Source organism: Acanthopagrus latus, chromosome 15 (assembly GCF_904848185.1).
Source record: "Acanthopagrus latus isolate v.2019 chromosome 15, fAcaLat1.1, whole genome shotgun sequence".
Classification (NCBI taxonomy): Eukaryota; Metazoa; Chordata; class Actinopteri; order Spariformes; family Sparidae; genus Acanthopagrus; species Acanthopagrus latus.
The window spans coordinates 10,561,252-10,585,899 of NC_051053.1; the positions used below are offsets into that span (position 1 = coordinate 10,561,252).

At 46.2% G+C, this 24,648-nt stretch overlaps 1 protein-coding gene across 1 annotated transcript in view; it reads right to left on the reverse strand.

Annotated features, from left to right (window-relative positions):
- Window positions 1-24,648, reverse strand: part of mcu (mitochondrial calcium uniporter) — a 62,674-nt gene that overhangs the window by 23,101 nt on the left and 14,925 nt on the right. Inside the window, exon 2 of the mRNA XM_037123936.1 lies at window positions 11,635-11,748. Within this exon, the coding sequence (XP_036979831.1) occupies window positions 11,635-11,748 (114 nt within the window). The remainder of the gene's footprint in view (window positions 1-11,634; window positions 11,749-24,648) is intronic.

Genomic DNA, 24,648 nt, shown 5'->3' on the forward strand with positions numbered 1-24,648 from the left:
GCATAAACAAGAGTTTAAGACAAATCAAAGCAGAACATAGAACAGCAGAACAGCTGTAGATTCATACAACCGGAAGCCTTAAGTTGTGCTACATCCGCAGAGAACAAGCAATGAATGGTTTGTGAAAATCCTCTACGGCGATGTAAAACGGTTATGTAGTGATTCTGCTGAGCTCAATATCAACATAGGAAAAAGAAGTCAAAAAATGAATTAAATGAAGAAATATCTCCAAAACAACAAACATTATTAGATTGAACATCGTGTGGAATTGCTAACCAAAAGAAATGAAATTGTGCAATGAGTTCTCTTGGATTCCTGCAGGTAGGAATAAAAATCTGTGCAAATCTTTTGCGCCACATTAAACTTTGGCAAGGCCTGAATCAGCACCTCAGACCACAGACAAACATGACCTTTGAAAGAACCGAGAGCCAAATGGCACCAATTGTCCAGCGCCGCCCATCACGCAGGGACGATCGCTGCTCTGCCAGGTTCTGGTGCAGCTAAGGCCTTACTCCTGAGTCAGCACAAGTTATATTTGACAGCCAGACTGCATGTGAAATCATGTCCATTTTGAAGAAAATGCTGTGAAAGAGGGTTCGGAGAATGATTTCAGCACAAACTGTAATCTTCAAAAGACAGCAGGTCTTTTTCCTGTTGGGTCCTATTTGTCTGACTGTTAATAACGTCAACAGCTTCCCCTCCAGGCCATTCACAACAAGCATCAAATATTCACAGGTGCTGTGCAGTGGGGCCTGGTGGGGAGCAGCGGGCTCTCACACAGATGTTGGGCAGTTTGCTGAATGTGGGCCACAGTCTGAACTGCCCGTCACCGCGCCCACCTGCAGGGCCGGGGGAATGGAAGTCGCAGCAGTAGAAATAAGCAGACAGCCCCGGCTTTCGGCATCTCATCTCCTCCCGCCTGAGAGTGATGTGACGGTCCCTTCACCACGAGTCATAACAAAACCCACCAGCCTGACTCGCAGACCACACACGGAGAAGGAGAAGGGACAGACGATAATGAACAGTGTCGACTACAGTCAGCTGATATCAACACTGGATCAGACCGCATCGCTAAAGACAACTTTGTTCATGGCTGTCCCAGCCCTCCCATCTCGCCTCCAGCTCTTCCTCCCATCTCTGCCCTTTCATCTCCCACTAAATAACATCATGACCCAAAAGTAAAATGAGCCAGGCGGCATCTCTGATACTCAGACAAAAGCTCTGTCTCCGTATCGCTCTGTCCTCGTGCTCTTAATCACCATATCTTAATCCTCATCATCAGAATGCTGCTCATTGTGCCGCCCTTCGTCCTCGATTTACTCCCAGTTCGAATGTGACTTCAGTTCTCTGTCTTTCTCCCCCCCGCCACCCCCCCGGCCTCTACTGTTCCTGCTCGTTTATTTCTCTCCCTCACCGCAGGATTCTAGCTCAGATGTTGGCGAATGAGCTCAGGCAAGAGGCTCCCCATCACGCTGCCTCCCAGAGGGGACTACCTGCTGCAGCGCCGCTTGCTTCCCCATGGTTGGTTCCGAGACAATTTAAGCGATTCAGGCACCTGCGTGCTTAACATGGTCCTCTTTTGTAACAGATGTTGGTAATATGTGCGTTGAGTTAATCTCCGAGGGCTACTGTTACTACAAATGAGTTAACAGCTTGACTGCGATCACTGTGCCCGAGTGCCTCAACGCTGTCACGTCTGTCAAGCAGCCATACAGCGGTGGTGTTAAGTGGAGTGAAAAAAGGTCTTTTGGTGGCACCAAAATACACCTTGAAACAGAATAAACACTTGATTTTACAGGTCCACCAATTTCATACAAAGTAGGGGGTTAGTATCAAGTAACGTTTGACATTTTCCTTGAAAACACCCCAATCACATCAATAATCACCTCAGAAATATTGAAAATTATCACGATATCATTTATTACAATACTCAGCTGTTTTCCAGTAAATCGTTAATAAATGACTTCCAAACGGTTTTTGCTCAACTTCTGCTGATCATGCCATTTCTAATTAATGTCGGGGTAATTTCCTATATGATTTAAGGTGATTATTATGATAATTTAGTGGTAAGGAACTTCAAATATGTTACCACCCACTTATCTTAACATTTCTGGACCGACAAAATGCAGCATTGCCATTTCCCCTTGGTGATTTCATTTTGTGGGTTTTAGCTTTTCTGGCTTGTTGTATTTTGAATGTCGTGACACTGTACAGACAACATTTTTTTTTTCTCTATCCAAAAACATCCGCCGTAAATGTCATCTTTTCAAATTTTCAAAAGGCCAAGGCCCCTCTGTCGACTCATCGCTTTGCAGACGTCAGCGGCGGCCACATTTACACACATAAGTCACAGTCGGAATGCGGTTAAAGCTGCATCGCAGGTGGAAGGTGGAGCCCGCCGCAAATACGCGATAAGCTCATTAGAACATTTACAACACTTACGTCCAAAGACACTAAAAGAAAGTTATTCAGACATATTCAGATTTCTGCCGCGGCACATAGCTGCTCTGTGTCCCGGTGGCACATTTATCCCACAGGGATTATTGGAGAAGGAATCTCGTTCTCTCACAATATAACAAGGCCTCTAACCTGACAGACTGCAGGCAAGAGAAAAAAAAAACTGATCAATAAAAGTGGCTGTGAGTGGATAAAAAAACGAGAAGTTAAAACATAAATAAACATATAATAGTAGACTGCAATTAGTTGAGACAGTTTGAGAATTACATTGAAATGATAATCACGTTTAATTGCCAAAAACTGGAGACAGTAGATGTAGTGAGTGAGTGAGTAAGCGGGAGAGTGACTAAGCCCAGCTGGAAATGCTGATAATGTTGTGTAACACACCTCGGATTAGAGAGGTACGACTATAAAATTGCTACAGAGCTGTTTGTGAATTAATTGCTCATTTTGTCGACCAGCCAAGAAATGTTATGACTGCATATTGATTACAGAACATTTATTTTAGCTGTCTTAACAACTACAATCAAGCTCCCGATTTTCCCTCGGAAATACCTCGTCCTTCGGGCAAATTAACACGGGCCGACGCAACAGCGGTGACAGTGTCCACATTGTATTTAATCGGGTTTTACAAGACGTTTCCTGGGAGGTGAGGTTTTTGTCTTGACAGTGGGAGTTTGTGAACATCTGCACAGAATTTGTTGCGTTCCTCCAGCATCGGCTTCTGATTAAACCGTCAACTGCGCGTGGCACCGACACACACTCAAAAGCATACAGGTCGTCCTGCTGCAACATGAGACAACGTGAGTCATCAAACTTCTGTTCATCTTTTGTTTAATATAACATATAGTTTCAAGGATACAGAGCCTAAACGGTACAAAAAGACACGTTTTCAAATGAATGAATTTTTCCCCATCACCACTCAACATTAAAGGTTGACGATAACTACTGTCAGTGTTAAAGTAAGGAGGACTGAGTCGATCCACCAGCTGTGTAAGAGTAGCATATAAACTTTTCGTGCCTTTTACACCGGCTTTGACGAGTTCAGGGCAGGTTACAATCAATGAGTGTTTGAAGTGTGAACATCAATGAGTTTGTTCAAACAGATTCCTGATTCCTCTGGCAGAAAATGTCCAGAAATCAGCAGGATCTGCTTCCTTCTTAGAATTCTCCGTACTGACTTGGTGATAAATCACAGGAACGGCCTGAGAGATGACGAAGATGTACAACAAAGATCCCCCCCCCCAAAAAAAGTTGTGACGCGTTGCAGAATGTAGATAAAAAAAACACACTGAAATCATTTGCAAATCATTTTCGACCTATAATACAGCGCAAAGACAACATAGTCGGTGTTGGGATGAATGAACTTTATTGTTCTTTGTAAACGTTCGCTCATTTTGGAATCTGAATTTATTTCTACAGATGATCATGTTTATGCGTTTTATAATAACTTGAGTCTTAAAAACGACTCTTGTATCAAACATCAATATTGAAGTTTCAGTAGAGAATGTTGGTCACATTTTGTAGTAAGGTCCTCATGATTAGTGCTAGTTTATATGTAATAAGGCCCTTAATGGTCCTTTAAGAAGCGCATTAACATCAATAAGACCAGCATCGAAACACATTTCTTGTCAGAATATAATACATTTTGAGAAGGTGCATCACTACTGTAGGGGCTGGGTTGGATCCTGGCCTTCAGTTTCTGCTGCATGTCTTTGAATCTTAAACAAAAAAAACAACAAAAAAGAAAAAACCTTGATAAGCCCATAACAAAGAATGGATTAACCTCAATAAGGCTTTGCTCTGACTTCAGATCCTGTGGCGGCTAAATGCACATTTAACTGCTAATTAATTCATCATCAATCTTAATAAAACAGTGAAAAAACTACGACAACTATGACATAACATGTGAGTTGGTCAATAAATGGGCTTGTAATGCTATCATAACCATTTATATCTATGTAATGTTAATAAGCCTCTGATGAGGCCTTATAAAAGCCTTACTACCTCGATACTAGCACTTACTTCAACGACCTTCATATAAAGCGTGACCGAGATCTTCAGAGTTCTTATAATAAGAAGCAATCGTACTCATGCAATATCTCGCGAAAGGTACCGACACAGAGAGACACACACAAATAGATCGATAATGTAATTAGACACAGTGATGGGATCTCGGCCTTACAGGTACGTTTAAGCCTCACTAAGCCGCCCAGTATCTGCGTGTCATGATGGAATAACTGATGTGATTTGAAGGCAGCGAACTCGACGACGCGAGAATTCATCATCGCTCCGACACGGAAAAGTTCAGTCGGAGCTTTGTGTTTGGTTTTGCGTCATGTCAGCTGACAAATGACAACTGTGAAGTTTACCCTCCCTTTGTGCGGCCACTCGGCGCACACAATATGAGGACGGACTTAGCAACATGCTAATCGACCGCGGAGTTAATTGCCGGCGAACAAGTCTGCAAGTGCTCTCGAGATGTAGAGGTGGAGTGGAGGATTATTCATCCGTCTGTAGTGGGTGAAATCCATCTGCTAACAGCAAGGGTGCAATTCTGTCAAACTAAGCGGTCCAAATAAACACATACACAATCCAGTAACGGCAACGACTGCGTTCTCCCTCATTTATTCCCCCTCGCCTTTTCTCTTTCTCTGCCAACCACCGACAATAAAGAACATAAAGACTTTCCCGCCACCGAATTAGCTGCCCTGCTGGGAGAGTCGGGGCCGTATAGAACAATCAGGAGAGGCCTTCAGCACAAGCTGGCAAGTGCCATCAATCTTCTTTTGTTAGTTTATCAGCTCCCATTATTAGATCCTGCCTTCAGGTTAGCTGGCTGCACCTTTACATATTGGCTCTCTACTGTATCACAGTCAAAAAGAGAGCGCTGGAGGTGAACTGCTCTGGTTTCAGGAGGGCAAAGGGAGTGTTTCGCAACTCAGATATACGAGGGTGTGTTTGTGTGCGATAGGGCACAGTTATAACAATAGCCATTAAGTTCTACAGTCTCATTTTAAAAAGGTGCAACCAAGAGCAGAGGAAGGGTCAGTACCAGGCGGGGGCTTTGAACACTGTAACCCCCCCCCCTCGAGGCAAATTGAGACAAACACGCCTCTGGTATATGCACGGATAGAGAAGCAAATATATGAACAATACTGACGCGACATTCTGCGCTTCGCTAATGTAAAACAAATAATGGGTTATTGTCTGTTGGGTTTGTCACGCCTGTGTTTCTTCTTCTTACCTCTGCTTGAGGAATCACTGGACCCATGTGGGCGTTTTTTTTGGACGCGAGGGCCACTTGGACACTCAACCAACACCCTCCCACAGCTTCGCGAACGCTCCTGGCTGCACCCGATTGGACGCAAAATGTGTTTCTGAAGACACTCTCGGGCGAGAGATCCGCACTACCGCTGAATCTGTCTTCGTTTCAACTCAACGGTAGTTTGCTTTTGTAGTTTTTCAGGCTGGACTCTTTGCTGTATGCAAACTAGCAGCAGGACACGCAGCAGCCCCGCTTTCGAAAAACTTCCAGAACGCTTCCAGAATGCAAATCCACGACTGTTTACATAGGCAATGCATGAGAATGGTGAAAGTGACGGAGCCTGTGGACACGTAGCATATGTTTGTGAACTACAGCCAGTATCAATTGGGGGAATTTGGGGGTGGAAGCAAGAAGTATTGTTTTGCACATATGCAGAATTAACCATCAACAGTTCCTCTCTGAAGTCTACTCATGCACATAAAGACTTTTTTTACTGGGTTACACTGATACTGAATAAAACGTTTTCTCAGGCAAGTTCTCTTTTTTACATGTTATCAGCAGCAAATCATCTTTTGCGACAATTTCTAAATTTATCTATAGACACTGAGTTGTAACAGCGAAAATGTCAGCCCTCAGGAAGTGTAAGTTGTACTTAATCTTAAAATATGTGTGTCATATCGGTGTGTTAAGAAAGTTGTTTTGGGGTTTGTCTCAGCGAATATTATTTTTTCACTCACTCCTACTCGAGGAATAATGTGACTCTAAATTTTGGAAAGACATTCAAATTATAATTTGGGGAAACATGAAGTATAATATTGTCATACAGTCAGCTGTCAACTTGATTCCTGAATTTTGAAAAATGTCACCTCTAAGTGTGTGCCGAATTAACTATCAGCAGCTCCACTTCGCAGTCCATCCAGGCACATAATGACAGCGTTTATTGGATTATTTTGACAGTGAGGGAAACTTTAAAACATGACGTTTCCGAGGCAAGTTCCAGGGCTCTCTTTTATCCTGCAATTTCTAAACAAATTTATTGACGTTTATCTGCGGTGGAGAAAAATGATATCCTCTGGGAAGTGTAAGTCACACCGAATCTAAAAATATTTGTGTTTTATCTGCGTGTGGAGAAGAGTTATGACTCAGAGAAGGGAGTACAGGCTGTGGCTCCAATTGCAGCAATTGACCTCAATTCACCCAAAGTACCGTCCACTCACGTTCCTCACTACCTTTCTCCATTTCCTGCCTCGTACAGATGAATAAAAAGTGGGAAAAGGCAGGGCGGTATATGGGCTGATAAAAGAGGAAAATGATAAGTCATTGTTTAGAGTGGATTTATGAACCACTGGGACAACATGAGCAACGCCTTCATGTCTTTTTTTTTCAAAAGCTCCTTGGTGAAATCATATACCCAAAAATAAGGCATGTTTTAAAGTGACTGCCGACCGCAAATACAAACTAGATCTCTCTCTGACCCGGGCTGGCAGGCTGACGAGCTACAAGTTTAGATTAAGCATCTCCGTGCAATTCAGGGCCAAATAGAGTAAATGGACAGCATGGCACAAACTCCTGCTGGCGGTGATGCTCAGTGAACCAAACTATTTGCATTGAGTAAATGAGCATCAGTTTTGGGGCGGTTCGTTGCGTCTCCGTAACACGCCTGCCTCCTGGAGAAAAAAAAAAAAAAGAGCGGCCGTTGTTTTCAGTTCAGCCAGCCATTTCCCAACTCCTCACCACGCTGACGCAAGCCTGTACGTTGAGCCTTCGCCGCCTCAAACGTTCTGTTCTTGAATCACACCCACCTGCCAGAGATTAGACAATGTGCGATTGCCCAAGTAAGTGTAGATTACTGACAAAAAGAGCTGAGAGGAGAGAGCGCCACTCAAACTGGCTGCATAGTTATTTTTCCAACCATCAATGTCTTCAGGCGCCTTCAGGAGGAACGTTACAAGACAGCGCAGATGTTTTCTTGGGCAGGAGAAGAGGATCCTTTTGACACAGACTCAGCTTAGTGAAGGTTCAAAGTGCCTGTCAAGAGACACTTGAAAAACTCTGCAGTCGCAAACGCCACCTCCCCTGCTCTACCCCTTAAACTACATCCTTATCAGCTGCCACCCTTATTTCTATTTTACTTCTATCTTAACTCCATCCATTGATGTTTCCTTGCATTTTGTTTCTTGCGTACTATTTGCACACTGACTCACACGAATTGGCCGGTTTCCAGTGAGGAACCGGCGACTGGTTTTTCCTCCTCTTTTTAGCTTTTCTCTCCTCGTGTGACGGCGGGACATTTGACAACTTCTCCAAATCGTCACGGCTCCCATCTGCAGGAGGCCGAGAGTCGCAGATGGGTCGAGAGGTCTATGCATGAATAGTGTTGCTCAGAATGGCTGTGTGTGTGTGTGTGTGTGTGTGTGTGTGTGTGTGTGTGTGTGTGTGTGTGTGTGTGTGTGTGTGTATAGCCGTGACCCATCAGGCCTCGTGGGAAGCTGCAGCTAAACTGATGGATGCCAAGGAGCGACAGAGGGAGCAGGGAGGGAGGGAGGGAGGGGGAGAGAGCGCCGGCTTAGCCAAGTAGGAGACAAGTGTCTGTACTGCAGCAATGCAGGAGTGTGTGCGAGGGGAGAGGGGATGTCAGTGTAAAGAAAGAAATGGCAGAACCTAAAGCGTCGACAGGAAAAAAAAATGCAGCACACAAATACCAGACGTCGAGCAGACGTAGTTTCGGGGACGATGTTTGCAAGGCCGACAAGTTTGCGCGACCTGATTTTCATTCGGCCGGAGCTCCTGTACGGTGTCGCTGTTTTTGCTGATGTATACCCCTCCTGCTGCAGTTATGACAATATCACTCTGAGCTCTACCTAGTAGAGACAACAAGCCCTGGCAAGGCAAACACTCCCCGCTGAGCCTCCCGTGTCTCCACCCTCCCCTGCCCTCTGAACAAACAGCTCTCCCTCTGGAGGCTACGTGGCAGCGAGAGGGACGCCCGGGACTATCGACGAGCTCCCTCTCAGCGCTGTTGTTTCTTCCCGTTGTGAACAAGGACCTCGCCAGGACAACCCACCGCCAGTGTTTTTACTTCCCAGCAGCGTAAGTAATGTGTACATTTACTCTGCTCTCACTCGCCGACCTTCCCCCAAGAACTCGCCGAGCGGCCCGCTGCAGTATAATGTAAACACAGTCCGAGGGGAAGCCTCTGCTCGTTTTCTCACCGCACGACCAACCCCCACCCTGCGCAGGCCGGCCTTCTCCATTTCATACAGCACAGTGGCACATAAATACGCACGCACCTCCACAGGCAAAAGCACACCGAACACACATTCTTCCCAGGCACGTAACCACACACACACACACACACACACACACACACAGAAGAGGAGGTGAGCTAATGCACTGCCATCCACAGCAGCAGGATTGCGAGCACTCAAGGAACAAATATCCTGTTCTCGTCATAAAATTTTCATCCCGTGCAAGCTCGCTGGTGGGGCCGAGCGCATTTCCTGGTGAAAAATACGCACACTTAACCTTGAGCTGATCTTTTTACCATAATGCGTCTGCTTTATCGGATTCTAGCTGGACCTTACTCACAGGAATACCAAGTGCAAGGGAGCCGCGGCCCGGCCAAGGCGAGCTGGAGAGGAGACGAAGGACAAAGCGGCGGTGCCGAGAAGTCCTGAGCGTCGGATCTTGTGACCGCTCGTCATGTTCTACTGGAAGGACACTGATATGACACCTCATGCCAAGATAAACAATCACAGCCTTCACAGAGGTTCATCTCGTGACTGTTAGGAGACACCCCGTCCTGACATACTGTATATACCTAAATGTATATACCTAAATCTTTCCTGTTCCTTCTGATCCTATGCATACGTCATTTCTCGTTTGTGTGTGCCTCACACCTTGTTTGACTGTTTAAATGTTTGCACTTTCTATTTGCGCGATCGGAGGATGACCAGAGATACGGATCCTTAAATAAACACGGCATGACCGTCCTCACCAGATGGAGTCGTGTAGTCATGGAACCGTCGTTGCGAAAATGCCCTGTGTACTTTAAGGACTTCACGTTCACGTTGGCCGACAAGTTACCCTTTTCAAAATCATCCGGTGGCCTCGGGGAAAAAAAGGTGGTCGGCAAAACAACCTGATGTCGGTGTACATTTAAAAGAATCTTTGGGATCATGAGTGAACTGAATGAAAATGAAAATATGACCATCAACATTTGAATACTTCCTCAAGATAAATTTGTGATTTGAAATGTTATCCTTCATAATTCTTCAATCTAATCCTTATTTCTTGCCACTTATTCCAGGAAGTGCTTGTTGCACATTAGCATTTTAGCACATCTTCTGGAGAATTCCACCCCTGCATTTCACTGTACATATATGAATGAAAAAATGGTGTCAACCATTGAATCTTGAAAGAAAATTAAGTAAACGCCATCTGCTGATGAGGGTGATGGGACCTGATCAGAAGCTTCTAATGTGGCTACTAATCGTCTCTCCACAAGTGCTGCAGATTCCGGTTATGTACAGCGCCGCCATACTACACCGACACTAACAGATAAGAGAAATGTACTTTCAGCAGTGTTGTTGTGACTCTATTGCTGCAGAAACTCAGCCCTGCAGAAAAGCCGACACATCGCAAACTGGATTGCGCCGCGATTGTGATCCGAACACAGATGGCAATAATCAATCAAATCTATAACTGAGGAAAGATTTAATTTGGCACCGATGTCGCGCCACTGTGCCCAGCGAGAGGCACGAACACAGTCAGGCAGACCCATCCATTACGGCATTCTGTCAGATAGCAAACTGCCATCTGAAAGCCGTGTGAAGCAGCGGCCCGCGGAAGGACTCTCAAACATCTGCAAGTCAATTAAGGTTATTGTGATAACTTACGGAGCTCTAATTTAACTGTACTGATGTAAAAAGGAGAGGAAAAACAAGCTCCCCCCTGCACAGCATGACTCATTGTTTGCTATAATTTCTAGCCTTGTACTAACGGCAGGGCTGGTGGTACACTTTTGATAAGTTTGCTTCCACATCAAACAGAAAGCAGCTTGCTCTCCGCTGTTGCGCCGCGACTGCAAAACTTGCTGCCGTTTATAATCCCTCGTACGCAACTGTCAGCGCGTCGATTTCGCAGGCCGTCTCGAGGTTTGATGGGCTTCGTGTGGCGGGAAACGCTGCTCCGTGTCAGTCAACAGCAGCTGAATCGAGGCGACCCCTCCCCCCGGTGGAGCGGTTGCTTTGAACGCTGGGATTTTTGAATACATTAGAATACATTTTCTTCTTTTTAACGGCTTTATCGGGAAAAAAAACCCCAAAAAACGCCGCCATCCAGTGACCTCATCAACCTTCAAAAGGATTCTAGACTAGACAGAGCTCGCGTGCTAATCGCAGGTAAACAGAAAATAATGGGAGAAACAACAGATGACTTAATCGGAACAGGGACATGTGGTGACGGATTATCAGGATTTGTGTGACAGTAATTTCGAACGGACGTGGAAAAAAGTTTGCATTGGATGTGGGGTTACTTCAGCATTCAAACAAGAACATTTCTTCGGGCACTTGGCAGCTCTCTTAATGCGGAACGACGCAGGTGAGAGTGACCGCCACTACCCCAGCTGCCGATACTCATCAGATATGTAAAGCAAGCTGAAAATCTTGGCCTCGTAGTGACCCGACAATATCCAAACTGACCTTTCTGAATGACTTTAGGAACTGCAACAGGGTGATTAAGGCGTTCAGAATGTGCTGACGCTGCTGCTGCTCCACATCAATGAGCCGCACACACACAAGTGACCTCATAACTATGGATTTGCTCCGGAGGCCGAGCGCCACGGAAATTATTCACGTCCAGAAATGAGGCAGTCTGTTTTTTTTCTTCACACACACACACTGACTGACCTGTGGAGGCAGGGCGGTGGGAGGCTGGGTGAAGAGCGTGGAGTGGGCTGCTGACCGTAGGCCATGTGCTCTCCTGACAGTCTGACGGGCGAACGGAGAAGGCAGTACCTCCTGCTGCAGAGAGAGAGACACAGACAGACAGACAGTGTCAAGACGGGGCGCATCATCAAGAGCAAAGTGAGAAACACGGCGATTTTAGGGAAGAAATCATAGCACAAACGGAAAAATATGATCAAACCCGGTGCTAGTTTCCTATAACAGCCGCCATCAGGAGCTAAAAAGAGGCTTAAAAGAATGAGGCGTGAAAGTGGTTGTTTTATTTTCTATTCCCGTCACAAGCCGGGGCAATTTCCTTTTCGCTGCAATTCCAGCAAGCCATGTGGTCGGGGTTGCGTGAGTTGACAGAGGAGGGGTGGGGAGGAAGTATCATGTGTATCAAGTGTGTGTGTGGCTGCCTCTGCTGCCTGCAACTGTCAATCGGAGGTGAAAAGAGCTGACCGGCCCGCAGTTGCTCCACACCCCACACCCAAGATTAGCAGCACGTCTTTTCATTCTCTATCTGAATTAGGCTGTTTACAGGCCGAGCGCCGTCATACCCAGAGGATACGCACGCAAATCAAAAATGGCTGCTTTGATGTTTGTGGATGTGAGCTTGTTTTGGGTGAAGAGAGATATTTTTGACTCTGTGTGTGTGTGTGTGTGTGTGTGTGTGTGTGTGTAGGTAGGTGTATGTGTGTGGGAGGGTCACGGCAGCATGCGGTGACTAAAATACTTTCACCTTCAAGTTAGTGTGTCACCTGCCTCCCAGCGCCGAGGAGAGGTGAGACCGAGATAAAACACTTGCTGAGAGCACCTTCACCGTACACACTGAGCAACACCGAGGGCACCCCCGTTAACCCTCGTATCAGACTCATGTATGTGGATTTGTTTTTACAACACAAGCTGCTCAGTCTGTGCTTTGACACGCCACGAACCTGCTCTCGGCCTTTCTTCGGGGAGCGCTGACCACCAGAAAAGGTGAGGCATGGTAGATCACAAAGTAATCTAAATAAGCCTGCATTAAAAACGAAACCTGTTTGGACAGGATTTACTCCGATCCCAGGGAGGAGCCTTTCCCAGCATGCATTGGGCGGGTGAGGCATTGTTACACCTAGGAAAGAGCACTCGTACCGACACTTACATTCACAGCTATGACCAGTTCAGAGCGGCCAGAGCAGCTTCTGGACTGTGGCAGGAGGCCCACACAGACACTGAGGTTACCATGCAGACCCCCCCACCCCCCCCCCGCAAACGCTGTGACATGACAGAGCTAACCATTAGACCACCACGCTGCCAGTAACTGAAAGCCATACATTACTGAATCAATAGTAATCAGTTAAACAGCCTGTAATAAGAAGGCTGGCACGAGAAGCTCGGGCACAGCAGTAATTCCCCTAATGACGTATCTGCTGTGTCCTTTCCGCCACCAGAGTCTGCAGTCTATGAATGGATGTCTGTGCGACACCTTCTCTCTCTACGTGTTATTACACACGCAATTACCTTCCCTTTTAACGACTTCCAGTCCCGGTAAATTACATCTGACAAGCAAGGACGGATCTGGTATTAAGCCCATCTGAGGTCTCGTCAGTGTTTACATCACGAATGTACGTTTTTTTTTTATTGTTTGTTCGTTTGTTTTTTAACCAAAAACACTTTGGTAAATTAGGCCTTCTCCCAGATAAAAACACTCCAAAGATGACTGAAGAACGATTTTTTTTTTTTTCTTTTTAACTTCTGAGATCAAATTTTTTCCACTTCTCAGTGCACAGACCTGCAGGGCCGGTCACGCTCAAACACGCCCGGAGAGGTGCTGCGATGATGCTATTTCTTTCTCTTCGGCTCTCACTTTCTGACACAAACTAAAGCTTTTTAAGGATTTCAAACACACCTTCCTCAACATTACGAGCCAGTGGACCTTGGTAGTAAGATAGCAGTTTGCTGCAGGATTATTGCCCCTTTTCTTATCTATGACAACTCAGGCATACAACTCCAGGGAGGGGCCTGTATTCAAGGCTGCTTCTGTAATGTTGAGCCAAGACAGTCCTCCTCAGGTCTGTTACCGTCGGGGAGAAACGGCATTCGTTTGATGCAGTGGTGTGGGATATTTTTATTTATCTATTTATTTATTTTTTCAGAAGCTAGGCCTCTGCCAGAGCAACAGAACTGACTCATTTTCATTCTGGCAGTGAATTCAAGCAGCAGCAACTACAATTACAGATTAATACGTCTGTTTAGGTCAATAAGCTCCCGTTCAAATAGCACTACAGGTTTTTACTTATTGTGCAATAACTGGGAGCCCGAGGCGAAACAAAATAAACAGCACAACGTAAATAAAGGGGAGAACTGTTAAACCAACTTTTAAAAAAGCTACTTAAAAAGCTCCAGTGTGAAGGCTTTAGGGGGCTCTAGTGGCAGAAATGGAATATGATACACTTAGTACTGTTTTCATTTAGTGTATCATCACCTGAAAACGCTACTTTAGAACAAGCCTAGTGATCTACAGAGAGAGCTGCTCCCCTTCCACAGAGTCACCACCATGTTCTATGGTAGCCCTCGAACAGACAAAACAAACACTCGTTCCTCTTTGTTTGCGTTTTTCTGCCATGACTACAGGAGGATGATGAAACAAGGGGGTATTCAGGTATTCAGACAAGGAGTTTTTAACTGGTTATTTAACTGGTATAGTATCAATGTAATGCCGATGCCTCTGTATGGCCTGCATAAGTAAGGAAAGAGCATCAGAGAGAAAATCGACTACTTCTTATTAATGTTTGCCGCCGAGTCCCCCTGGAGCAGAGCGGAAGAGCCTGCCTTTGCCTCTTCCCCGGCAAAGTCCCAGTGAGTAGCACGTAAGCCAGTTAAAAAGAAGCACGAAATTGATATTCCGGGGTTTTGGCGGTGTAAACACCGCCACTTTTGTCCACAGGGGCCTCCACAATCACCAGAATATCAAAGTACCTTGTAGTAGCTTTAAAGTTGCTCAAAATTGCCCATGTGCTATTACATAGTGTGGTTTTCAAACAAAGGGCACGCCAAAATCTCAAGGCTCACCTGTAATCCAATCCATGCAAAACAACCTCTGTAACATGTTATCTAATCACTCTGTGCTTGTTTTAAAGGATTTTTTTAGGGTATGGAATTTTTCCTCTGTATTAGGACAGACATTCTTATAAAAGGACTGTTATTAGTGAGTTAAAACACATCCATTACCTGTTGCATAGCTGTGTAATGCAACAGTAGCCTATGACTGGGACAAAATCCCACAGCACAACCGCCAACTCATCATCTACTTTACTGGCAGTTTCACATCATTGGGGCGATTGGATTGGGTACACTCTAGCCGATCCACCTTTCACCGACCCTTCACACACACACACACACACACACACACACATTCACGTGTAACAGGACCTAACATTAAGTTAAAGGTTATGAAATACAATAATAACTCAAAGCCAAAGCAGAACGTTGTTCTTTATGTGCTAATGATAAATTCCCCCAACAGGCGTAAATGTCATCTGAAATGGGACAAATTGCTCATCTGAAAATAGAAAAGACGAACGAAGTAGCTGCGGCCTCGCTGCACCACCAGGGGAGGGGAGCTCCCGTCTATTTCTGTTGATTAGATTGCCACGGAGGACAGCAGCTGCTCTCCCCAGATACCAACTTTCAACACACACGGCGCAGGATCACACAGAACGCGAACACACACTCGAAACACACCGCTTTATTCTCCTGATACGTACAACGCACCAGCTGGTTAGGCCTCTACTGACTGTGCCCTTTTCTTATAAAACACAATAAGCAACAAACAGTGAGAGGAGACTCGTTTTCTTTTTTTTGCTTAGCAGGCAGCAAGTCAAACGCAACGAAAAGGGAAAGCGTCCCACATAACCACCCATCCGGCGGAAAGGGAACATCGCATTTTCGGTCAGACACCGTAATATTTTTAGGTCAAATGTCTGACATTTTGTCCACTTGGACCGATTTTTAACGGAAACGCTGCAGAGAAGAGTCAGGAAGAAAGAGAGAGTGGCTCCCGCCATTGTCAAAGTGGCGATCTCACTCGATTTGAATCAGTGTGAAAACCCGAGACGATGGTGAAGATTCCCAGACGTGAAACTAAGATAGCATGTCAACCAAGAAGGGTACCACAAGTTTTAGAAATGTAGTTTTGTAGTCTTTCGAGAGCCTAAAGACAGAATGGTGCTCTGATGATACCACAAGTTGGATATCGGGAGATAATTACACCAAACAGACGCACTTAAAAAAAGATCAGAGGCATCTCAGTTTCAAGCTGCTGGCTGATCTGGTGGAACTATTCTGGAGCTGCTGCAACAAGCACTCGATTAATAGATTCAATTGAAAGGAAATCGTCAATCGAAAGAAGCTCAGTGGATCAGAGCTATTATGATAAATGATTAATCATTTTTTCAAGCGTAAATGTTGAACATTTGCTGGATTCAGCCTCTTAAATACAGGCTTTTCTGCTTTTCTTCAGTCTTTCTTCACGGTGAAAGGAAGCAATTTGTAGACATCACTCAGGGCTCTTGTAAATTGTGAGGAGCATTTTTCCATATTCTATTTTTTACATTTGATGGACAAAACGTCTCAGCAATCAATCGTGGAATTAATCAGCGGATTAATGACAATGAAAATAATCATTACCTGCAGCCCTGCTCTGCCGACACATGGCACGAGACACTGCGTAAACACCGATATTATCATCATCAGTCACACTGCCCCTGCACTAGCTCAAGGGTGAGGCCTGCTGAGGACGCAGCTAGGTGAAAATTCACACATTCAGGTGCAGGTGACACACTTAGTCTGGTGGCATCCCTCTCATTTTAGGTGATGTATCGAAAGCTCATCCACATCACGTGCGACACCTTCAGGAGCCAGACAGACGGAGACGTGCTTCATACTCCCTCGTCACAGTGAGAAAATAAGCGACCCCAGGCTGAAACGTATTGATTTACTGATTGACTTATGGCACGCTGCGTTATGAGCTTGCTCCTGCTCGGGGACCAATCTCCACCGATCACAGACACGTCAGACCTGAACTCCGCAGGGCTCGCCGGCCTCTCGGGCAGCACCAGTCGCACCGACTCTTTAACCATCATGCTTTCACATGTTGTCAGTCCGCTGAGCTTGACACCTGAGTGCCGCCTGATCCACGGCAACAAAATACTCTGAGTGTTTACACGAGCTGGGAGCCAGGGCCAGACTCCAGCATTTCGTCACCTCGGCACATTCCCCCCCCCCCGTGCTTGAACTGACGTGATCGTCAGCAGCTTTAATTACTGGAAACGACTCATCAGCAAGCAGCCAGAACACTCAGATGTCCCCTAATGCAACATATCTCACAGCTCAGAATGGCTGATGGTTAATCTTAGATGTCACAGATGCAAAGCCGCCGCCTAAAACGGTGCAGTGGAACAGGCCTGTGGGTGTGCTCTGGAGAGGCGCCATCAGACTGTGTGTTTTCAGCATCCTCTACCCAAGAGCCCATTAGCCTCAACTATTTAATTTTGAAAATAATGCCCGACACAGTAGGTAATGTGCTGTGTACCCTTGATGACTCCACTGATTGAGTCACCGCAGGGTAACATTCCTCCAAATAAAGGCAGAAATTGAGCCTGAGAGGTCCCTCGCTGTAGAAAGTGAGATTTACATGCCTGGGTTTTGTTATAAAGCAGCTCTGGGTGCTTCAGAAATACTGTGAGCGCATCAAAACTAAACGCACAGCTTGTTTTTAGAAACTGTACCTACCGTAATGTTGTGATGCAACAACCCTGTGGAAACACAGTGACCAGTGCTTGCACAGGCCTGTGAGAGCTGACCAATCAGCCCTTAAAGAGAAAGGCACTGAAACAGAGCGCATGTAAAAACGTTTCTATTTGACACCCCAGAATAAAAGCATTATATAGGACCTTTAAAATACGAGCAAGGGGAGGGAGCGGGAAAATCAAGCACCTGCTTTACAAATAACCAAACGATCCAAGTCTAAATATAACACTTTAAATTATGTAAACACGTCGCAGCACTTCAGTGAATCCAGACGGAGAACTTCTTATAAAAGCAAAATAACAACTATCTATTACCTTAGACCCAAACATGATACTTGAAGCTCGTCTTGTACCTGGTGAAATCATAGACGCTGGATCTTCAGCAGCACTTTTAACAAGCTTCTCGGTGACAGAAATAACACGACGGAGGGGTCCAGACAGGTGTCAGAACATCACGAGTGCGTGTATGTGCGTCTGCGTGTCCCAGAGCTGATCGCATCAGCTCGGCGGATGGGCACGCTGCTGAGAGCTAATCAAACAGAGACAAATGAATGGGCAGCCCATTTGCTGCCAGTTAAGTGAGTTAGTAAAACAGTACAGCAGATGGTAGATGGAAGACACCCTACAGAGGACACAAGATGCCCGGCGACCATTCTAGCTACATCATGTCCTCGTGTTCATGTGTGTTCAAAAGCGCACAGCTAGCTAATGGTGCGTGTTGAGAGAATGGTGCAGATGCTGTTGTCTCTCGGAGGTCCTGTCGTCAGCAGGAACAACAACAACTTCTCCATGGCTCTGCACCAGCATGGGTCAGCATTCATTGCACATTTGCAGCGATCCACGCTCTGATCCGGCCATCTCTCCCCGTTCCCTTATCTTGCCCCTCTCAGTTCTTCCCGCCTTGCTCATTCACCCTCTCCACATCTCCCTCGCTCGTCGGAGAAAGGCAGCCTGCCCTGGGGAGATGGGGGGGGGGGGGGGCGGCGGTGGTGGTGATGTTGGAGATGGGGGGAAGTGGGGAGGCTGCAGGCAATCACTGAGCACCAAGGGAAGAGATGAAGAAAGGGAGATAGGAGCGAGGGAAGGAGAGTTAAATGAAATTGCCAACACATTAAGCACACCCTGATACCCAGCGCCTGCACGTGCCGGGTAAAGAGCAGTGCAGTGGGTTGCTGAGTGACCGCTGTCCAATGAAAGTCTTTCACGGCTAAGGAGAATTGATCCAGTTTACGAGGGCTTCCCTGGATGTTCCTAATGGGCAGATGCATAAAGACAGGAGATCAAGGATGGATGAAACAACTTGTCCAGGTAAGCCGGGGGTGGGATGTGAAGGACTCAGAGTAACCACGTTATAGACTCGACCAGAATCCCAGTGAGACACGCATGTCGACCTCTCCTCTGAAGGACGTTTGTGTGTGGATGCTTGTGTGTGTGTGTGTGTGTGTGTATGTGTGTGTGTGGTTGCTCCTCTGCAGGGCTGGGGCGAAGGAAACAACCTGAGCCGTGCTGCAGGGCTCCATGCAGACAGGAGGGGAGAGGGATTCGCGGTCCGTGTCCGCCTTCACCATTTATCACCTGCGAAATTCATGGACACTCACGCGTGCTCACCCCTTCTGTCTGTTTCCCCACTTGTTCATGTTGGATACAAACACACATATATACGCAAAACGGGGTCATGGAGGCGGAGCGTGCAGAGAGTGGGTTTGACAGCCTGGCGTCTCCTGCCGCAGCAGAGATGAATGGGCGGGCTGAAAACTGCCTTCATTCATAATGAAATACGGCAACAAAGCAGCTTCATCCCCAGGTGTCTTGGGGACTACAGAACAGACGAAGCAAGGAAAACAGAGGGGGAGACTACAGCACAGGATGGGAGGGCTGTGAAGGCGTTAAGAGGGCTGATACACGCTCAAATAAAGTCCTACATCTACTATAAAAAAAAAATGTTTTCTTGATTTATTGCCCCAGGTGTTGTACAAATAATACTCAGAAGGGCAGCGAGAGCAACACCATAACAGTGCTGGTGCTGTTGGAATGGCCTCAAAATGTCAGAACAAACATCGCTTACTTTATCACACTTTTAAAGACCTCGCTGGTCCAACTAGCTCTTAAAAGGAGGGAGGACTTAAGATCCTGCGGATGAGAACTGAACTGAATACAGAGGGCGAAAGGGATTTAGAAGCAGACTGCGGTGACAAGGGTACGGCCAAAGGACGGGGGGGGGGGGGGGGGGGCAACAAAAAAAGAAATGCTGCTTTCTCTCGCACAAAAGACACATCTCTGCCAAACCTCGCCGATAACGCTGGCGATCAGCGGCACAGACAGTGGAAGCGTGGGCGTGAGGGGGAGGAAGCACATACACATGACAGAGGGAGAGAGGGAACCGGAGTGAACAGCGTCAGAGAGGAGAGGAGGGACTGAGCAAGAGAAAATTCTGTCTGAGCGTGTGTGTGTGTGTGTGTGTGTAATCATAACAGAGCACTCATTCTTAGCAACTGTGAAAGCCACAAATAGCAAGAACCACCTACCAGGCGCAACACAGGGGCTATACGAACAGCCGCATTAAATCACAATATCGACGCCTAAAAAGGGCACATTTCCAATCTTTGATAGTCAACAGTCAATGCCGACACTCACTGTTTACACAATTAGGACTAAAATGGACTAACACAAATGCCAAATGTTGTATACGTTAAAGAAAATATGGCACTGGCGGGTTTCCAAAGTAAGGCAGAAATTCCACACAGCCAGCAGAAAAAAGTGAAAAAAGCTGCGAGGGGCTCTTCACGTCGCCGCTTACATGAGTCAGCTGCCGTACGAACACGCTGGGTATGTGAACACCGGCTGCAGTTTCACGGGCAGTAATTCCTCTGAACCGACTGCAATCATTCAGATTACAGATTCCAACTTCACGGACGCTAAATAAACTGATCCAAGAAAATGCTCATCTAAGCCGCCCCAAACTTTTCTGTGACAGTCACTCGCACTGCACCGTGTCACTGGAGCAATTTTGCGTCTCATTCAGATTGGATCAAATTGGACCCACCCTATTCTGATAAAGGCGGGCAGCTGTTGTTGGCAATCGGATTAACATTAGGCAAGATCCTGATCCCCAAACTGCTCTTTTCTCTGCAGCATCACTGTGTGAATGTAAAGTGACGTAAAGCCCGTTGAGTAGTCTGTAGAAGTTCATTTACCACTGAGGTGGTTGCATGAAGCATTTTTATTCAGACTGGACTGTTGCTCTGACCATCAGTGGGATATCAGGGTCCAGGTAAAGGCCGCTTTTGTCTCTGCAGGTAAAAATCTTACTCAGGCTACACGACCATGAGCACAGATCCATGTTCTCCTCTCCAGTCACCCTACTTTTTTTGGAGGCCGGCCTCGCGACACTGCAGCTCAGCTTTGACGATGAGTTCACCCTGTACTGTAACTCTAGTCAACCACATCAATCAAACTTTTATGGGCCTGTCATTCGTCTATGGTGAAACTGAGGCTCGGACAGCTGGTCAGCTGTTCACTTCAGGACCATTTTTTTTGTAAAAGAGACGTAAAAGGTGGCTGGGCTTATGAGAGAGGGCAGTGACTGTTCTTATTTTTTTTTTTACCATTTTTGCCCGTCAGCAACAAATCATGGAAACAAATAGAAAGATTACCAGTCAAATTCAGTTACAGCTGTGTTTTAACAGATTGTTACTACCCATGAACTTCCAAAGCTGAGCAGTTAATTTAATTGTTATCGAACTTTCAATATGGCCAAGAGCAATATCCCAATTACAGAAGAGCCGTTTTTTTGTTAAAAGGTGAAACGCGTCGCAGAATGTCATTATGATAAAAGTGTTGTGCTACTACAGAGATGCTAAGGAGACTATCTCAATATGAATTTGTTTGCATTTTATCAGCCCTGATTTTCTAAGCAGCTGCAATGACTCTACCTCTCTGTGAAATGCATTAAGCTGGCTGCATCGGCTGTGAAATTCAAAACGCAGCCTCACAAATATACCATCGAGGCCACTCGGGTGGCATCCCGACTGCAGCTAACAGCAAACCGCTTTCCCGATCCATCAGCCCTTTAAAAAATCAGATATCAGAATATCTATTGTCTGATTAAGAGCTACATTTACATTTCAAGGGTTTTCTTTGACGAACAGGGTTACCCAACACCTCCTCCCACAACTCTTGACTGAAGGGCTTGTCCTCTCACCGACGGTGTATCCGAGTTGTTTCAGCAGGCTCGAGCCTCGCTGCACCCACGCATCAGCACGTAACCGCGCCGACCTGCAACATCGCGGCCCCGCTCTAAGAGCTCCCGCATGCTGGATAGTATTCACGCGAACTCGACACTTTGTGCTGCTCCGCCCGCCTCGCATCCAACGTCCCCCATCAGCGAACCACTGCAAGGCTTTTATCGTGAAGCGGGGGTCATCGGTCAGTGATTGATCTTTGATTTGGCTTTTTATTGGAGGACTGGCTGGAAATGAGGACATAAATTCTACCCTCAAAAAAAGGTATTTATACAGCCTGTAATTGATTTCTGCAGTTGAAAATTGTTTGGCATTCTGGTCCAGTGAACGCCCGTCCCAAATCAAAGGGCACACCAGGCCTACAGATCATGTTACACTATCGGACATCACGACACATCGGACAACAGTCACAATGCCAACATGTGTTTTCTAAAGCATATAATTGCTTATTTACAGTGAAATAGCTATTAAGTAAAGTTTAATTAAACTGGCAACAGATGACATTATTGTTGTAACTGATTCTGGAGTTAATAGTGATTGCACAGTGTAATGGCTGCAGAAAAAAATGACACCATCCACCGTTAGATTGGCTCCCTGTTAACCTCGCTTTCACTATGCTATCCAGCCCGCCACCAGGCCTGCAGAACTAAAGGAGCGCGTCAGCCATTGTGCAACCAAAACAGGAAGACGCAATGTTTTCCGTGGTCGCTGTCCACAGATAAAGGTTGGAAAACTGTGGAAACTACACTGCAAAAGAAAAACAGCCGGCTGATGGAGGATGCAAAGAAAGTGCAGAGGGTGAGCTAAAGACTTTGTTTGCGATCGTGTCGCCAACGGTAATACCACAGCGAATCTCAAGAAGGGAAATGAAGTTGAAAAGTTGTCCGTTGCCCCTTGAATTATCGGTTTACCATTCATGACGGTCATTACAAAGCATTCCCCAGGCCACTCCAGCAAATGATCAGCATAATTCCCCACAGAAAATAAACAACGCCTCGACATATTTACATATTATTCAACAAATCTGCAAAATCGCTTCAGCAGCGATCGTATCAAAATGTTGAACCTCCCGCGGCACGTCTTGCCCCGTGCAGCAGCAGCTCCACCAGAGTCTGGCTAGCACAGTAACCATTATTCTGATCAATGAACTCCAGTCTGTTTGCATGAGGCTGTGCGAGAGTAACCCGACTGCTGAACCTAACCTACTCCGACACTCCCACTGCCTTAGACATGCAAAATGTATTTTGCTGTGTAGGAAGATGTCAGCTGAACACAGGCTTCGGGAACCAAATGGAAATAAAGCAACAGACTGCAGAGACGAGGCTGTTTAGCATTTTTCGCCCCCCCCGTGGGTTCTCGTGACAATTTCAAAATAAAATAAGGAATTGAGCAGCGGCAATTCGCTTCAAACTGTATTTGACAAAATGATTTATTTTCAATTTCTGCATCAAGGGAAGAATGGATTTGAAGGAAGGCCTCTTGGCTGTTCAATAATTCAAGACCGGTCAGAAAACTTCCTGCGTACTGTAGCGTCACATTTCTTCCAAAGAAAAAGAGGAATGGAAAAGAGGGAAAGAGTGCTGGGTAGCAGAGCAGCCCAGTGGCCAGATCGCGAGGAAGGCTTTCTCCGGGGTACATGTCTGTACCGAGAAGTGTTGTATCCTACTAGATGAGATGGAGTTTTTGCATCTGAGGCAGAGAGCAGGAGACAATTAGATGGATAACCTTCAATTCTCTGTTGGATAAAGGACATTTTCAGTGTTCCAAAGTGTTACCCAGGCAACAGCAGCACCAGGACTGTTTGAAAAGCTCCAGTTACCTGTTTACATCTCTCCTCGCCTCTGAATCAGCCTCTGTCAGTCACACGTACATGCGCTTTGTGGCCTCCTGAATTTCTCACGTGTTTCTAATGCCGGTGTAAAATACGTGCATTTACAAGACATTTTAGAAATGCTGCCCGAGGCCAAAAACAAAAACAAGCAGATGTGCCGTTTCTACCTACCACAAGCCTCCTCTTCAACTCTCACCTCTCCACTACCACCGTCGTTTTCTCTCCATCCTTTTCCCTTTCCTGCCCAGTTCATGTCCAGGTTGGGATTCCCCCAGCATTCCCTCCGAGGACCCCGGTCAGTAAAGGTTCTGGCAGCGCAAGTTGAAGGCTCAGCTGGAGGTGCATCACTGATCCGCTCTGATGCAAAGCTCAGCTCCTTTGCCTCCTCGCTGCTTAACTGTCTTTTTTTTTTTCCCGGGGAAAACATAACAGCCAAGCTCTTACCTGGGAACTGTCTGGCTGAATGACAAGCATTTGATCTCCAGGCAGCGGCTGTGTGGTGGAATAACTCGCTAACCTTTCTCTGACAAGCACATAATTGTCTTCTCGCAGCGTGTAACAGGGAAAGTTGTGGGGCCCTGAGGCAGAAGGCAAACACCACAGGAGAGACGGAAATAACAGGATCAGAGAGATGTATATCGGATGAGTTTTTACATATGCACAGAGGAAACTGAGAACTTTTTTTTTTTTCTTTTTTATCCCAATGCTACAAGAACAGCTAACAGCCCCACCCACTCCTTTACAAATACCCTGGGGACGACAGTTACACTCAGTTAGCCACATGAAGAGGGAGACAACTGAGGCAGAAACATGCAGAGAATTCGACATAGCAAATGCTGAACATGTTGTCCATGCTGGACAAGAGCAACACAGTGAAGCACAGTCATGGTGAGGCAGGAATGCAGTGTGATACAAAACCCTCAGCCGTGCTATCTGGAGACAGGTCTATGAAAACAAGATTTCAATCTGCATTTGAGAGTCTGTCCACACAAGGTACTCTGCATGCATGAGGGGAGGGAGTAGTATTCGCTTTGCATACTATTTGTGCATGTGCGTGTGGTATTAAGCGAGGCAGAGTGACACAATGGTTAGCCGGAGCCTATTACGTGATGTT